At 37.1% G+C, this 15,067-nt stretch overlaps 1 protein-coding gene across 7 annotated transcripts in view; it reads right to left on the bottom strand.

Annotated features, from left to right (window-relative positions):
• Positions 1-1,806: 1,806 nt before the first annotated feature.
• The window catches only part of UMAD1 (UBAP1-MVB12-associated (UMA) domain containing 1), a 78,650-nt gene continuing 65,389 nt past the window's right edge, over positions 1,807-15,067 (bottom strand). For all 7 annotated transcript variants that reach the window (XM_021538360.3, XM_021538364.3, XM_085567357.1 and 4 more), the window contains one exon: positions 1,807-3,554. In XM_021538360.3, the coding sequence (XP_021394035.1) occupies positions 3,297-3,554 (258 nt within the window). In that variant the 3' untranslated portion in view covers positions 1,807-3,296. The remainder of the gene's footprint in view (positions 3,555-15,067) is intronic.

The following is a 15,067-nucleotide window of genomic DNA, read 5'->3' as shown; positions in this document are numbered from 1 at the left end:
CACTTCATTCAGTTTCCATGGCTGTGATTCAGGCAGAAGAGCTAAGAAAGGGTCTGTGGGAACTCATCTCTCAGAAGTACATTGAAAAGCAGAGGTTGTAGTTCTATAGGAGACTCAAAGTACAAAAAATATCTACTGGTAAAGAAAGAACACAATTGCAGTGGAGGATACAAGAAGTTAATTTTTTTTCTTAGTTTAAGGAATTTGATGTATTGATGTAAAGAACTCTGGCCTAACACACATGCTTTCTAATTTTGTGAGCTCATTACAGAAAGTCAGGCTTAACGTTGATGAAAAGTTGCAGCACAGCAGGGTAGGCTGAATGAACTCAGCTTGGCTTATTAAACCTTCGTCTTCCTACAGCACTAAACAGGAGTCTACCTTTGGAATTTAAGGAGGATATTCTGCCTTTTTGTTGTTGTACACTCTCTGGCTCCAAAAAGAAATCTGGTTAATCTGGAATTGCCCTGTCATCAGTGGAAGAGTTGCAGTTACTCAGGAAGGGAAGGAGTTACCCCTAGGAGTTGCACTTCTGGTTCCTCTCCCTAGTCACTAGGCTGAGCAGAGAAAACCCAAAGCAAGATGGATTATCATGTCATAACAAAAGGGTGGTTGTGGGGAGGAGGGCAGTTTCTCAAGCTCCAGTTTTATGCTATTGTTCAGAACAACCCGCTCATCTTGCCCAGGAGGCTGCTTCAGTGCTTTTGTGAACATAACAGGTTCCCCAGCTAAAAATGCAATAAACTTTGTGTTATTTTGAGATGCTGTAATTGCCATGGTGAATATGTTCTTTGCATTTCTTCTGTAAGTGTTCTAGGGTGAAACACTCTCCTTTGTGACCACACAAGTGTGTATTTGCTGACTGTTATATCAGGGTTTGGATCACATTTTACAGAAACCAGATCTGTAACCACTACCTTGACTGACCTGCTGGACACAACATTGTCTGGTTCCATTTCTGACTTTGTCACCAGGGAGCTGTCTGTAGGGACACTCAGCCTTGTGTCAGGCTGCTTTGGATGCAGTTGTTCTTTGATTTACCTCTGAACTAGTGCCATAAGGCATCAATCCAATTTTAGGCACTTTCTCAAGCATGGGAATGGTTTGAGCCCCAGCTTGTGCTAAAGGGAGGGCACTCAGGAGATACATTCCCAGTACCCTTGCTCATTAGTGATACTTTGCTGGGCGGAAATTTTACCCTTTACAGGGGACAATTAAAGATGAAGACCAAATGTTTAAACCTACTGTCCACATTTCTCATCATGGTGAATACAATCTCCTCCCTAATCTCCTTTGCTGATTTCCTTTTGAAAGGACACCTGTGAACGTAACAGAGCTCAAACCTGACAAGATGTAATTATTTTAGATAAATTGTCTAACTTTAGGCAAAAAATGATTGCAAAAAATTACATTCCAAGTCAGCTAGCAAATAAAGAACCAGTATGGTGAGTTTGTTTGGTCTTCAACAGTGCTTTACAGCTCTGCTTCTAGACCAGCTCAACTGCAGAAACATTTGAGATTCCAAATGGACAGCTTGAATAGAAACATGCTATTTGTAGAATGACCAATCTTTTAACTGCTGGATATAAAATAATAATTAAATTATTTTAGTGATTTGGGTATGTGCTAACTAAAATCTCAAAAAACAAAACAGTTCTAAACAACTTCATAAAATTAATTCCTCCTTTTATAAGGCTGGAGTACCTGAGTACTTCCCAGCTCCCAGACATACTATTCTCCAAGCAGTGTCACGGATGCCACCTAAACCACTGCAAGTCACCAACACAGCACACAGAATCCATCAGATGAGAGTGTGATATATTTTATTAGAAGGACACTAAATTTTAAATGACACTGAAAATATTTTCAAACTGAATTTCTAAGTTCAAGTTCCCATGAAAGCTGAATGGTCAGAACTGTAGTAAACAATATAGGTAAAACCACGTAATAACTCTCACATATAAAAAATAACTCATTATTAATTGGCATTTTTATTTGAGTGCAGCACAGATACTCCCCTTGAAACAATACCTTCAAAACATTTAAGAACATAGCTGTTCAAAAATATGAAATATGCACATTTAAAAAAATCTAAAACATGAATATTTAACAACCTAAGACATATTCACAATGTAATTTCTTCATCATTTTACAGTATTTATCTCAAATACTGTAAGAGGATCCAAGTCTGAAAATATATGTACTTTAAGCTACCACAAGAGTGTAAGAGCATAAAAAATATAGGAAAATATCCACCAACATTTATCACAATATATATATTGTACCCCAAGAGAGAAAACAAGTGCTTGCCACAGGTCACACATTCATCACAAATCATGATGTGACATCAGAGAGCTGTTGCTGCTGGAAGAGCAGCTCTGGTCTTAGCTGGTAAAAATATGCTCAAAGCTTGTGAGTGGGGACACAGTGGTCTGTGAGAATGTGTGTTTAGGTATTTAGCAGTTTAATTTAGTTGGATAAGAAACAATGTAATGCTTTCCTGTTGTTAAACATTGCCATCTGTACCTCAGGCACACAAATTAAAAAAAGAAGGGTGTGACCATTAAAAGTACGTGTCCTGAGATTTCCTTCTTCAGGGGGCAAAGAGGTTAAAATGGAAAAGCTGATCTGTATATAAATCAGGAACACATGTGGTAATGAGAACAAACAGCAGCCAACAGGCAGGCGGGGACAACTTCTCCAGGCAGGCACAAAATGAGACAGACAAAATACCATCTACTGGAAAAGGGAAGGAAGCAACTGATTTTCACTTTGAAATTGGTAAGTTTAACCAATTCTATTAAGTCTTAATGATTACTTAAGAGCTTGTAATTAACTCTGAGTTTTAAAACTTGGTTTCACTGAAAAGCTCTCTGTCCAGTAGTGCAGAGCAGCATCGCTTTAGCATTAATATTTGTTTCTATCTTACAAAATCAAGAGGTGATCTTAGTATCTGTAACAGGATCTATGTGTTTTGTAACTAATTGAAATAACAAAACAGTTGAGACATAGACTTCCTCTTAAAGTAATGAAATGTTTGTGTTTGCAGCCTACCTACTGGAAGTAGATACCAGCAGCCAGTCTCCTACTGAGGCTTGATTTCTTTGGAAATAAATGGAATATTTAATGTACTAAGTTATAGTTCACCTAAAGCTAAGAAATATATCACAGTTGTGAATAATAATCCCTTTGATATACCAGCAGCATGCCCCCAAAATATTAAGTCAATTACAGTAAGTCTTTATCTTCAATTTAAGACTTGTTCCTTGACAGAGGCAGAAAAGATAAAGAGAACATTATGGATCACAAAGCACTGAATTTTCAAGTGTAAAGTCATACCAAAATCTTGATAAATTCTCATTGATGTCGTAGGTGAGCAGTCGGTCAGGAACGTCACTGTGGGTGCCCTGCACTGCTAACACATGTGGTGCGAGGGCAAAGGGGACATCGCTCAGCAGGTCTGACATGAAAGGGCTGCTTTCCAAAGTCTGACTCCTTTGATTTCCCATCTCTGTGCTTGGTACAGTCAACTGTGACCGGTGCCCCGTATTTATCTAAAGAGAACAGAAGAACAGAAATTTACACACTACAAATCAGGCAGCTATGACTTTTTACTTAGAACCACAAGGACCTACTAACAAAGGGCAACAAAAAAAAAAAAAAGTATTTTCAGAGTTCAGTTTAGGTAGATCTAAAATAGCAGTTCTTAATACATGCTGATATAATTATTTGGTTTAGGTTCACCAGAATTAAGGCTAAAATAAAACTAAGACTCTTTGTAATGATGACTGAGATCACAGAAACACAAAATATGCTGAGCTGGAAGGGAAGTTACAGTCATCAAGTCCAACTTCTGGCCCTGCACAGAATACCCCAAGAGTCACACCATGTGCCTGAGAATGTTGTCCAAACACTTCTTGAACTCAGACAAGTACCCAACATTACTCTTCATTTATGAAACCCACAAGGCTCGTGGGACTTTTTGTCATTATGTTCAGTCTTGTTTAGGGGAAATTACTTCATACAATTCCTTTCATAAACTGATGAAGCTCAATTTTTTGTTCCCCCTCTGCCTTTCCAGAAGTTGCCCAAGATAAGTATGACTTCCATGATTAAGAACTGTCCTATCCCAGTCACTTCACAGGATTAATGGTGTTGCTTTCCACTGTGAAATAGAATTGCATGACTGGCTGGTAAATTATTTTATATAGGGAAATATATGCATTACCAAATATGTTCTTTATTAAAAAACACACTTTGAAAGTTGAGAAAAGTTTTAACTTTTCTTAAATTAAAAATTAAGAAAAAAAAACCCCAAAGGATATATAAAAACTTGCCATACAGAAGTAGTCAACACAATTTAGAGAATAATGTTGGACACAGTAGACTTGCAAGCTTTGATCCTGACCTACCAATATGATCTTACTATGTGTTTATCCTGACACTTTTGCCATTTTAAGAATGAAGAAAATACTATTTACTCTGCCTCTAGAAATCAAATGTAATTTATTTTTCTGTTTATAACAATAAAATTCTATACAAACTGATACCTCTCATTAGGCACCCATAATGATGTTCCTGATAACAGGCTCTGAGCAACCTGATCTAGCGGAAGGTGTCCCTGGCAGGAGAGTTGGGAGTTGGAGATGATCTTTAAGGTTCCTTCCTACCCAAGCCACTCAATGATTCTGTAACCTCTAGAAGCAAGATGTTTATTATAAGGATTTCTACTTTGTATCAGCACACATACAGAGATACTCAGTAAGGTGTTCCAAAGTGCTTAACAAGTCATGTTAAGAGCCATGAACACAGACAGGATTTCCTGACTTCAATGAAGTACAGACTTCTTCCTTTCATCCTCCCATATTCAACATGCAGCCAGAAAACTCCAAAGCTTACACAGCTATTAGGGAAGGAAGAGCACTGAAAGTTTGAAACATTAATTTGGTACTGACTTGATCCTAAGCATGAAATGGGTCCAGTCATATGGAAGTTGCCTGCATCCATGATTTTTAGGGGTGTTGTACTGCTCAAGATCTGACCTGCGCTCAATTGAATATCACAGATTGTGGCTGTTCCAGAAAACCTGAGGGCGTTGCTGTCTGACAGAAGAACAGTTTGGATGGTGGGGTGGTGATGAGTGCTTTGTTTTCTTGCCCAGAGCATTTAACCCAGGGAAAATATATTCCATCTTCTTCCCAAAGAAAGGACTGGCTTTGCCTTGAACACAACCTGAGCACTAGTCATTCCTTACACAGCCCAACATTTCATCTGGCAGGACAGAGAAACCAATGCTAAACCTTCTGTTAACCTGCTGACAACAAATCAACAACAATAACCTCTGCAGTCTGGGTCACAGCCAGCACTGTCTTGGGCAGAGGAGGATGCACGCTCCTCCACAGCCTGCTGGGACACAAGGGGTTAGTGAGTGGTGCTGTACTGAAAGGGGCCCTCACTTGGAAGCTTTTGTTCGTACTCACAATGATTTGAAACCTAAGGTTTATTTTAAACTTCCCAAGATCTGTTGCTATCATGTCACAGGATAATGTAAAATTTCTGCAGGTTAAGAAGTTTATTAAGAATGACTGCTACATACAGCTACTAACCTTACTGGTTATGATCCAATACACAAGAGGAGCGACATTCTCCATGCTACTGTAATACTGGTATGGCTGTTATTACAGAATTCCTACAGCTACAGTTTGCAGATATGTCTTTACTTTCCCTGGCTTTCCTTTTCTCAGTTCTCCATTTTTAGATGTAGCTAACAGCTCTTCAGAAAGTTACATGCAACAACAGAGGCAAGAGCTGATAGAGATTTCTTTTGGCTTTCCTTACTGATTCTGGTACCTTTAGAACAAAGAGAAAATAGGAAAGCCAGCAGAGAAGTCAGGAAGATAGACTGCATAGTTCTATGCCAGCTTTCCAAGCTGTGAGCAAAATACCATGGGCAATAGTACTTGAAGTCTCCAAGTTCAGGAGAACCACTTAAACCTCTTGTACTTTTCTAATCAGCATAGTTATCTCCAATCAGCTCTCCCTTGAAGAGGTATTAGCTTCTATGGCTGCTCATTGCCAACACTTTGAGAGAAGTCTTCCTTCTTGCCAGGGCCCAAGGTATGCATCAGAACAAAAGTCATAAACATCTTCCAGTACAGACATATTCTCCTGCTAAGAACACTGCCAAACAGACAGAACATGTATTTATGTTAATATTCATTGGAAAGAACATCCCACAACAATTCAAGCGAGTCCTTAAATTTGTTGCTGTTGTAAACTTAAAAAACTTCTCTTAATTTCTACTCTGCATGAATTTATTACATTCCCTCTTGAAAGAAAGAACTTGTGGATCATTTATTGAGGTGCTGGTATTTGCTTGTCTTTCATCATTTCCATATCTTGAAGGGAAGCCAGAAAGCCCCAGCTGAAAAAGCAGGTTACATCTAGGAATCAATTAAACTAGATCTTCAAAGACCTTTCTGCCTCCCTCTCCTCCCACTTTCAGGGGAAAATGATCCCTCACTCACTGTCCTATTCCCATCATTCAGATGATAATCAGAAATCCCTAGAATCTAATGTTTATTTTGATTGGCAAATTATACTTTTATGAACACCTGTTTATATCTTAATTGTCCCCCAAGCTGGGTGAACACAATTTACAATGTAAATTAGACCATCATGTGGCAAAACTAATTTCAAAGAAGGGAAAAAAAGTCAGAGCAAGAACATAGCATCTTGGATCTTTGTTCCTCTATAAACCTTACATTTTTTAGAATGCTGCTAAATGGGCCGACCCAGAAATTAAAACCCTTTCTGTACATAGCAGATACCATGTCCTGAGAGTGATGGAGGAAGGACCAGCTTTGCTAACTCCCAAGTTCCACTCCACAATTGAAAGCAACGCTGTGGTAAGGAAGGATGAATTACATTAGATTTATTTTACTGTGAAAACATCATTTTACCAAACTCAATCTCTGCATGCTGTCAGCGAGGTTCTTAAAAGTCTTAATAGGTTATGATACTATTTGAATAGTCAAAATAGTATCATAAAGAAAGCCTGAAATAGTTGACATAAACATAGTACTGGTAAGTCAGAAACAAAGGAAAGTTTCAGGTCAGTTTAACAAATGCCTTGATCTTATCTTAATTCCAGTGGTCTTTGGATCTTAGTTTACTCAACCCCTCATGAGAAATTCTTGGGCCTAATATAACAAGATCAGTTCACAACGTAAATGGAAAAGGAGCCTAGATTTTCTATGTCAGTTTCACATTTAATCCACTACTGTCTCTCCCATGAAAACAGTTATTTCTAATGATCTTAAAAAGTTTGCATTCACTTTTTCATTTAGAAGAAATCACATTTTATATTATTTATCTATATGAAGAAAAATGTTTCTGTACTGAAGAATTCAGGTTAGAAGAAGTAATTTTTCAGCTCTGCCTAGAGCAATCATCACAGGTAGTCACTGCCCTTTGCTACGCAGAGCTGTTTCTAAGCATTCCTGTAGTGATATTTAGATGCTGGCCTCCTGTGCAAGACCCTATCAAACTAGACCGGTTTCTCTGCTTCCCAAACATGAAGATATCCTTTAAATGGGCTAAGAAGGATTTCATTCATACTGGAGAGCCCACGTGAGTGAAAAGGCCTTGCTGAAGCTGAACTCCCCAGCAGGCTTTCAGGTAATGTGATGAAGAACTGGACACTCTGGTGGAGAACATCAGTCACCCATGGGTGCAGAGGTCACTTCCAGTGCAAACACCAGCACAAAATGCTGTGATGCAACCGAGGTCAAGGTTATGAAATGGCTTGTGCTTTATGCATGCATTCTTCAAGCATATATAGAACTGCAAGTCCTAGAGAATTTGATATTGCACATTAGTCACACTGGTTTCTACTGAAATGCCTAACTTACTTAGCCAGAATACAATGCATTCAGAGCATATTATCTGGACATTAGCTAAACTAAGCACTGCCAAATGCTATGACACACAATCCTGTTATGAGAAATATTAATTGAATGGACCAAGAAGATTACTGATTTGTATTTCACCATACACCAAGGAGTCAAAAAATTAGTAAAAATTATGTAAGGTATGGCAATAAAATTTAATTCAAATAAGCAAGGTGGCTTTTTTATTCTTGGTTTGCAATCCAAAAGAACAGGGAGATAAGAAACACTTTGTAAATATATATAGTAGCTGGCCACCAGATACTAATTGTGCTCTGAAAACAATATGTTATTTTGAAACTAACAAAGTAAAAAACTACCCTCTAAAGTAAATTATTTCTTTTTTCTTTTTTTAAAAAAATGTTTCTCAGCTGTTTTTTATAAATACCTAATTTGCTGCATATCTTTGTATTAACTATAAAGTTTGCCAGGAGCCTCATAAGGAAGAAAAACTGCACATTTTACAATGTACGGAGAAGATGGATTTACAGTGTTCTGAAGGAGAATCAAAGACTAGTGCCAGCATTATTAGTATCCAAACCCTGGAAACAAGGTTTTATATCAAAAATTATTAATTTTTAGAAAATTACACTTTCTATAAAAAAAGATGGTTTTTTTTTTTCCCAGAAACAGACCTATTTTTCTTTTAAAAACAGCCTCGAGAAAAAAACAGTACCTTCAGTCTTCCAGAATATTTAGTAAACATCCAGCAACATAATGCTTATGACAGACACCTGCTATGTGACTAATGGTAAAGAATTATCTTTATTTCAGGCAACTTTGTGGTATTACCGGAAATAGTGAATCATAAAGTATTTAGAATTTATTTAGCACCATGCAGTAATTACTGATCTATCTAGAAATGGAAATTGACATATGGGATTGTTCCTCCAATGTGTTTTGGTTGATGCTTTAGGGTACTCATTGGACATGCTTAGAAAATTTGTAGGAATTCTGGAATGAGTATCTCCATTGAGGACAACAATTCACTTTTCAAATAAAAATGGTAATGGCAAAGATGAACAGAGGAGGAAAGAAAAAATACTCACAAGGTTTGCATTCAAAAATTTAACCTAGGAGAACAGAATCACAGAATCAATTAGGTTGGAAAAGACCTCTGGGATCACTGCCTCCAACCTATCGCCCAACACAACCTTGTCAACCAGAACCATGGCACTGAGTGCCATGGCCAGACTTTCCTTAAAAACCTCCAGGGATCGTGACTCCATCACCTCTCTGGGCAGTCCACTCCAATTTTAACAACCCCTTCTGTGAAGAAACTCCCTCTGATGTCCAAACATGATCAAGTAAAACCTTGCTGGTGGTGGGGAAAGTGCACAATATGATAATTTTCAAGTACCACAAAACCCTCAACCCAAAACATTAACAAAAAACCACCCCAACACACCAGTAAGAATGTGACCTGCAACCCTACAGAACTACAAGAAAGGAACAAGCCCACCTGGACAAGCACAATACAGATGCCCTGTGGTTTCGGAAAGCAACATGTGAATAATGAGAGCTGCTATTCTTTCAAGGTTCACTCAAAATTTTCATCAGCCCTCCCCTCCAGAGAATGAAGAGAAAAGTTATTCTTAGCTGGGAGAGCAAAATTAGATGTAAGAAGTGCTGGAGACCTTGCAGTAACTTGTTGCTATGTCCAAATTTCTTCTGGTTGCTTGCTTGTTTCTTAGCAGAAATGCAGTGTCTGGGATTGTAACGTGGCCAAGGACTGGCGTTCTCAGGAATTGCAGGAGGGCAGACCTACAGGCTGAAAGGTCTGGGTTAACACTGAGACCTTGGAGAGGCTTTTAAAAGCAAGAATGGTTCTCAGTGGAAATCAGCTTTGCCATTTGCTTTGGGCTCTTGTTTCCAAGCTTCTTATGAAACTTATTTTGTAATACAGCAGCAATTCATCTTTCTTAAAGACCTCCTGCTACCAGTACATGTTTATCAACATTGCTATTCAGAGTAAAATGAATTTTTAAACCAATTTTTAAAATAAGAGTTTAAAACTATTTTTACTAATTTTTTACATATATTTCAGGTATTTTTCTTTCTCCTCTAGAGCATGCTTTTCAGCTGTTTCTTAACTAGAATGGAATCAAGGTCAGGTTAATATCACTGAAATCTTAAAGAAAAAAACTCTAAAGAAACAATGAAAAGAGGCTCTGACATTCTATAGTTTTTCTTTATCAGAGAAAAGCTCCTCATGTAGTTCCTTGGTCAGCAAAGAACAGCAGGGAAATCTTTGCTAAACCACACTTTCAGTATCATTATTGATGTACATTTCTGAATCCTTCTTGGCATTAAAGCAATTGGAAAAGTGCAATTACTAGAACAATTTTTTAGTGTAAATGCAGGATAAACTTGCTGTAATTGGATGTGATTCTTACCCTCTCAAACAGTCATAAAACTGTTCATCTCTGTAGAGGAGGAGAACTGCATGGTCGCCATTTGAACTTTGGATACTCTGAATTTCCATGGTTAAAGTGTGTTAATGTAAAAAAATGTACACTTTCTGTAAAAAAGAGGGTTTTTTTCCAGAAACAGACCTATTTTTCTTAATAATCCTAGTAAATACTAGAGATATCTGTGAGTTTTATTTATGAGAACTCATAGAATGTAACTCTGCCCTGAAAAGTATTCTAAAGTACCACAAAATACTTCAAACTTAAGTGTCTAAACCAACTACCTCATTTTGTCATCCTAAGAAAAAACCCCTGATTTGCTTGGTTACCAGTTTTGCAAACTCAAACCAGTACAAGATGAAGGTTCTGGTTTTACTCAGTCCCCTATAACAATTCATCACAGGAAATATTTTGAGGGGGGTTAGTGATAAATTTAGTAAATATATTTAATTTAATATAACTAAAATTTTATAATGATATTTTTATTTCTAATTCCTGCCTTTATTCTTTTATTCCTAACTCCTATTATTTATTTCATTCAGCAATTGTCTGAAGACAGAGAAACAAAACATCTCAAATGTGGGCATCTATAATGAGAAATTAAAAATTGTGAATAAACAGGGATAACATGCAACATGAAAACAAGACTACAAACCTAAATGAAAGCAGAAATAAGAAAGCAGAAAATGTTCTAAAGCTTTATTAAAAATTATAAGGCTTAATTTCCCACATTAAGTAATTATGCTCTTATCTTTCCTTCTATCCCAACCAATTTCACCACTGATGGGTCTGATAATTGAAGACCTGTATCAACACTAATGCCCCCCCAGAAGCAGGGCTTCTTTCCTTGCTGCCTCCTCATTCCTCTCTGAAGGCCCCTGAGTTTTAGGGCACCATCTTTACAATGCAATCCCCTCTGAAACACGATTATTGTAATAAAAATTATCTTAGAAGAAAGACAGGCATATAGGTTCAACAAGGAACAGTTTATCTAAATCCTCTGTTCCTTCAAAGTACTATGCAAGCTATTCATAGCAAAGATCTCAACATAATAAGCAACATTAACAATATTTAGTATATTGTGCTTCTGCCACTGCCAGGAAATGGCACTAACTAGGCCAGATTTTTTTTCCTTTTTCTGTAGCATGTGTGCTGGAAGATAAAAAAGTTAAAGAAAATTACTATATTAAGTGAAATGCAAGCCAGGAGAACTGTAACTGAAAATGCACATAGCTCTAGACATCCAGCACTGCATTCTACAAACACAAATCAGAAGTTAAGGACAAGTCAATATACTGCAAAATGAACAGGCAAGTCTGATAAATGCTGATAAATTGACTTGTTTTGTAACTTCAGTATCATCCAGAAGCACAAAGCATTGACATTTATTTTGCTGCTACCTTCATTCACGATGTAATGCAAAATTCAGATAATTGACTTTAAACGTAGCCAGAGAATATACTAAGATATTAATTTAAAATTTTAACAGCATAATTAAAACAAAAAATATTAAAATTAAAAACCAGTATTTAAATAATTTGTTTTAATTTAGCAGCTACATTTCATCAATGTACTTAGTGACAAGTTGTGGTTTTCTTTACTTCTTCAAGCAAAAAAGTATCCTAAAGACTTTTGGGAGGTTGATCTCTTGAACAGCAGCAGCTTAGACTCACTGGGTCTCTGCATTCATGTCTCTCTATCTCTTGTTCCCAACCCCTGCTACTGTAGAAGCTCTAACAGGGTAACCTGCTATGGTAGGAAAAAGATGACAGCTTCTCTGAGATGGTAGATGCCCATGGAGCAGAACCTCTGAAATTAGAGCTAATACTGCATTCTCTCATTACTGTACTAAGTGTGTGACAATCCAAGGATTTGAATGCAAAAGAGAGTTGTCTGCTAAAAAAAAAAAAAAAAAAAAAAAAATGTTGACAATTAAACAAAAAGAAAAACAGTAAGAAAATATTTAACAAACATAGTTGCACACAGAAATAAAGCCAACAGTTTTCCAGCAAATTAGGCCAACTGGGAAAAGTACAGATCAGAAGGTTGTTTTGTTTTGGGGTTTTTTTAAGAAAAGGAAATCTCTCCTTGAGTAACTGAGGGAGTCAGCAATATCAATGAAATATCTCCCTAGATTGTCAATATCAATGAGAGAAAAAAGACAGAAGGGTAACAATTTCTATCAGAGGAAAGGAAAAGAAAATTATCTTCGATTTGGTTTTCAGAAAAGAAGATAACTCAGGTCAGTCTTCCTCCAGCGATAACTGGGAATTACATCCTCAGCCATGCTTTCAAGGGTTTTGTTAAGCAACTGAACCCCTGGATCTTAAAAGAATTCTTACACAGATGCATGAATAAAAATTGCTGTACTAAATGCTATGTTCTGAGGTTTTTATCATGCTGCTTAAATTCCAAGCATGTGGCTACACTAGCAATATAGCAATATGTCCTGATTACAAACTTAAAATATTTTAATGCCAAAAAAAAAAAAAAAGAATTAAGCAAGTATCTTCGCATACAGCTTTCCAACTGCTCTCTCCACAGAGATTTGGGTCAGTAAGAGAAAGGAAGGATGGGTATTTGACTTTAATTTCCTCCAAAACAGTCTGTAACTGTAACACTTGTCAACACCACCTTCAGTAAACAGGTTACCAGGAGCCAGAGTTTCTACAAACAGCAACAGGACTGAGTTGTCCTCAGCACCTACTGAGCAGGCTTTTCAGATTCAGGAATAAAACTCTTAGAGCAGCAAAAGAAATTAATTAATTAATTAATTTAAAGGGAACTAATACTGGTCCACCTCTTTTAAATAAGGTGGCCTCTTTGATTCTCCCTTGTTCTCTATGGATGGAAAATAATTGTCTCACAATGAAAAGGAAGAAGGATACATTTTTTTTAAAGATACATGTGATTTTATTTAGCAGTACTGTTAATCACATTAGAACAGTAGAAACACATTCTTAAAATTTGTAGTATTGTGTATGCAAAGAAAAGAAAATTGTAAGCAAATAACTTACATTTTCTTTTGTATTTTTCAAAAGTGCTTTAGAACAAAATTTGAATATGTTCTTCCTAGTGCACAGCCTCTCACAAGAAGGACAGGAGCTGTGAGGTTCCAGTTTGGCTTTTTTCAAGGTGAAAATTACAGCAGAAGTATATTGTAGCAGAAGGATCAAACAACACTGATGGAAAGTACAGAGAAACATATTCCTGTATTACCAATATTAGCATTCTGGGTTGAAATGGGACAATTTTCATGTCATGTGTTTTTTCATTAAAATGGACTGCCTACTGCCATTTGTGGTGAGTTTTATGTTTGGTTATTCTTTTCCCTCTGAAAGTGGCAGTGCAACTAAGCTAAAGACATTGTTGTTTTACCTTACTTGCTGTTCAGAGTAATTGTTAACGAGCTGCCCTACGCTATGGTCTTTCACCCACCATTTTATGCTAATGCACCACATTGTAAATATCACTGCACCATATTCACACACAGTCTCATCAAGTAATGTATGATCTACATTGCATTTTAGATCAATTTTCATATTGAGAAAGCCCAGAAGGTTTGCTCTATGAGGCAAGATGACTGATCAATTTATTGACAGCAGCAAAGTGAACCAGCATTACTGGCTTTTAGTCTAACCACATGTATTTGGGCAAGAAACACAGGATAATCAGTAGTTTTATCTGGGATTAGTTAGTCAGGAGATCCCAAAATTAGAGAAAGACTAAAAAATGTGATGGGAACATCTGGGCACCTAGTTTGAGCATCTCTTGCTACAAATAACCAATGTAACTGAATAAGCAAGCAATTAAATCAAACATACAGTGAGTCTCTGCCCAAATTAAATAGGGAATTATGCATAGTATGCTCCTGCATACATGTACCTTGATCACCATTTGGTGTGTATGTCTGAAAATCAGGCCAACTATACTATTTTATGAACTTTTTACATGTGGGTATATACTTCGTTATGTATAGACACTGAAATATGAAAATATACCATGCCTGTGTGTCATATTTCCCTACAGAGTGTAATTTTGTCTTCTGTTGCTCAAACCTCACAAATTGTGCAATCTGACTGCAGCACTGACTCTGGACTCCACAGGCAGGGCTGTGGGAGAGAGAGAGGGTTGCTCCAATCAATTTGTTGTGTTTACATGTATTTGCTGGCCAGACAGAACATTCATGTCCCACCTTGGAAAACTGTAAGGCTTCCTCGGCTCTTGTACTGAAATCTCAGCTGAAGTTACACAAAGGGTTTAACAGTATTTCACACTTGCAAAGTGCTATAGAAAAGCATAAGACAGTACTGCATTACGTTTTTTAAAATGAACTGTTTCCTAAGTTCAGAGAGGAAGTTGGTGACAACCACGTCAATTCACATCTCTCAATTCCCATTCAAGTTCCATAGATCTACAAATAGAATGCTTTCCTTTTAATAAAAGACAATGGTCATAGTATTAATGATGCTACTCTGATTACTAAGTACCTGAATAACCCTAGCTGCGTACCTGTTACGCAAACAAATCCAGCTATTCACCTTAGAATTGAGAAAAACTCTACAAGGTGATAGTCTTGCAAGACACCTTGGGTCTTACTGCTTGACCCTGGGTCAATAGCTTGCACAAATCACAGTTTATAAAATGTTGCTTGTGAGGCCACTGTAACTAATCCTTTGTAACATGAGAAGCAGACTTTCTAATACA

Source organism: Lonchura striata, chromosome 2, assembly GCF_050655825.1.
Source record: "Lonchura striata isolate lonStrDom1 chromosome 2, ASM5065582v1, whole genome shotgun sequence".
Taxonomy (NCBI): domain Eukaryota; kingdom Metazoa; phylum Chordata; class Aves; order Passeriformes; family Estrildidae; genus Lonchura; species Lonchura striata.
Note: the sequence above shows the minus strand (reverse complement) of the source record. Positions and strands in the feature narration are given on the sequence as shown.